At 55.4% G+C, this 3068-nt stretch overlaps 1 protein-coding gene across 1 annotated transcript; it reads left to right on the top strand.

Moving 5' to 3' along the window:
• Positions 1 to 1147: 1147 nt before the first annotated feature.
• On the top strand, positions 1148 to 2637 carry Rplp1 (ribosomal protein lateral stalk subunit P1). Its single transcript, XM_090321840.1, has 3 exons — positions 1148 to 1324; positions 1616 to 1690; positions 2403 to 2637. Exons 1-3 carry the CDS (start codon positions 1253 to 1255, stop codon positions 2598 to 2600), a joined length of 345 nt encoding a protein of 114 aa, XP_090177966.1. The 5' UTR covers positions 1148 to 1252; the 3' UTR covers positions 2601 to 2637.
• Positions 2638 to 3068: the final 431 nt, after the last annotated feature.

Raw genomic sequence — 3068 nt, 5'->3', positions numbered from 1 at the left:
TTTTTAAATTGTAACTTTTCCAGCTCTGGTTTTATAAACAAAATAAACGCAGCTATTGATTAGCTGCAAGAATGCACTTTAGACATTTTCACAATGCAAAATTTCAAAATAAAGAGGTCGGTGACCAATGATGAAATGCTTTAGGAAGTGTTGGGGTTTCTTTTTAGAATTTTGTGCATATCCTTTGGGACTTTTAGCTACGCCAATACAATTAAAAATCATTAGACCTAGTTTGTGCGGTGGCCCCTCCGTCCTAGACCCCCAGGTATGAATGAAGAGAAACATTATGTGGGTGATAAGCGCTTTTATCTTAAATGAGACATTGTAGCCCGGATACAATCTGGCACTTGGGCCGCGGATCCCCGGCGGCCCGTGGGCCTCTTCCCAGCGCGCGGGGCTGTGGCTGGAGCGGCAGAGCGCCAGCCTGGAGCACAAAAGCTCAAGGCCTGGCCCTGAGCTCCGATCCCCGACCTCAGCCTCCTGGGTAGGTCAGACGGTTTGTTTTTCAAAGAGAACGGGCTTCAACTCCACGAGTTGTCCCGCGTCCCCCTGCCTCGTTCTCCACCCCGATGCCCTCGCGCCTCCGTTTTCCCACGGAGGTTTGTTTGGTCCGCGCGTAGGGCCGCAAGGTGCCGGGTGTTTCGCCGCGACCACAAGGGAGGCGCAGCACTTCAGAGTCCGTCCTGAGGTTTCCCCACCCCAACTACTTCCGGCGTGTGAGTCCGCCAACAAACGCTTCCGGTGGACGGCGCCGGCCCTGTGCAGGCAGTTCCGGGCTCGGTCTGGCGTCCCTGGATCGTTCCCTCCCGCATTTACCTAGGCGAGACATCGGGGCCTCCCTTTTGGAGGCCACGCCAATGCCCGGGCCTGACTCGGTGATCGCCTGGTAACCGCGCGGCGTTCGTCCTAAGGTCCTCCGAGCATCCCCGCCGAGCCGCGAAACCTCTTCCCGGAAATACGTTAACATCCGGGCCTCCGGAGCCTAAGTCCCACCCACCCGAGCGCCGGGAAGCCGCCCGAGCTGCGAGGCGCGCTAGAGCGCAGGCGCCTCCGGTCGTTCCTAACTCCGCCTCTTCCGCCCGACGCGGGGTCCGATTGGTCCGTGTGTTGTATAAGAGGCTCCGCGCAGGCGCGGGTCGCCCTTTCCTCAGCTGCCGCCAAGGTGCTCGGTTCTTCCGAGGAAGCTAAGGCCGCGTTGGGGTGAGGCCCTCACTTCCTCCGGCGACTAGCACCGCGCCCGGCAGTCCGCGCCATGGCTTCCGTCTCCGAACTCGCCTGTATCTACTCAGCGCTCATCCTGCACGACGACGAGGTCACCGTCACGGTGAGTGCGGGCGGGGAGGCCACGTGCGGGCCTAGGGTGTGGGGAGGCGGCGGGCGCGGACGCCTGCTTCGCTTGGCAACCTTTGTCCCTGGTCGGCTAGGCCCAGAGGAAGGCGCGCGAGCCCGGGACCCCTTTTCCCGGAACCCTAACGTGAAGTAGACACCCGAGCTGGCAGGACGGGCCACGCTCCACGGCCGTGGGCCTGGCCTGGGTGGGTGACTGCACCCTGTGGCTGTTGGGAGGCCTCCGTGTTGGGAGCACTAACCTTGCCCTCTGCTGGGTCGGCCGCAGGAGGATAAGATCAACGCCCTCATCAAGGCAGCCGGGGTCAATGTGGAGCCTTTCTGGCCGGGCCTGTTCGCCAAGGTAAGGTGGCTGAGGGCGACTAGTTTGGGTGGGGGGTGTGACTGCTCTCCGCTGCGTTCTGCCTGTCTCGTGGTTAGGCCGAGATACTGGTGTTTGGTTTGGGGGATGATTCTGTCCCCGTGAACAGCGGGATTCAAATCATGTCAGGTTATGAGAGCATTTTCCTTTTTCTTTTTTGCCCTTCCTGGGGCTTGAACTCAGGGCTTAAGTCCAAGGCTAGCGGTTCTACCACTTGAGCCATAGCACCACTTCTGGGCTTTTCTAGGTATGTGATACCGAGGAATCGAATCCGGGTCTTTTTGTGCATGCTAAGCAAGCATTCCACCTCTAGGCCAAACTCCCGGCCCCAAGAGAACGCCTGTTGTAACCAAACCTCTCTCCCGTTGTGGCATTAATGGCTCTGAGGGTTGAATTTAGTGGCCCTTTATTGGCTGTTCGATGTTTGCTAAATGAAAAGCTAGTAAAGGGAAGTATCTGCCCAGGAGTTCACACTGGCCATGGTAACATCTAACTTGATGCTGGGGCCTGTAACTTTGTTTTTCTCATTTGTGATGGGAAAGTGGCTGTGTACCTGTTCTCAATGGTTAAGCACTGAAGTGTTAGGATATGATCCCTGGGTCAGAGAGGAAGAGGCACTTGTGTTTTGGGGGGAGTTCTGTACAAGACAGCACCCAGATGGGCTGCATTTTCACCTTTGGCCCCTGTGTTGCAGGCCCTGGCTAACGTCAACATCGGAAGCCTCATCTGCAATGTAGGGGCTGGGGGTCCTGCTCCAGCCGCGGGTGCTGCTCCAGCCGGAGGACCTGCCCCAGCTGCTGCTGCCGCCCCTGCTGAGGAGAAGAAAGTGGAGGCAAAGAAGGAAGAATCAGAGGAGTCTGATGATGACATGGGCTTTGGTCTTTTTGACTAAACCTCTTTGCAACTTATTCAATAAAAGCTGGACTCTTCTTGCTGCTGTTCTGGCCGTAGTTTGGGAGTGTGCTGTGCAAAGCTGGTGATACCCAGTGCTTATATTGTTTGTCAGAACATGGGCTGTGTTTACTTTTGAAGGTCACCAGGGTGAAAGTCCTCAAGTCTGACCTAGTAAGTTCCTTCTGTGCATCACAAGACTCAGTCTGCTGTGTGCCTTTATGCTTTCGGTGTTTATCTGTACAGTCTTGTGTAATGTAGATCGAAGCTTTAGGAAGCTTGGTGTTGAAGGCTGGGTGCAGCTGAAATTCAAATAACAGGTTTAGAGTGCCAGGGTCCCTCATGGGAACTTAACGATAAGCTGGGGTTACTATGAATATTTGACCAGACAATTGGCTTTGAGCAGGCTTCCAATCCTGGCCTGCTTTTTTTTTTTTTTTTTTTTTTTTTTTTTTTTTGCCAGTTCTGG

The sequence above is a fragment of the Megascapheus bottae genome, chromosome 30 (assembly GCF_031878675.1).
Source record: "Megascapheus bottae isolate mThoBot1 chromosome 30, mThoBot2.hap1, whole genome shotgun sequence".
Taxonomy (NCBI): domain Eukaryota; kingdom Metazoa; phylum Chordata; class Mammalia; order Rodentia; family Geomyidae; genus Megascapheus; species Megascapheus bottae.
The sequence above is the reverse complement of the archived record's forward strand: the minus strand, read 5'-3'. Positions and strand labels throughout refer to the sequence as shown.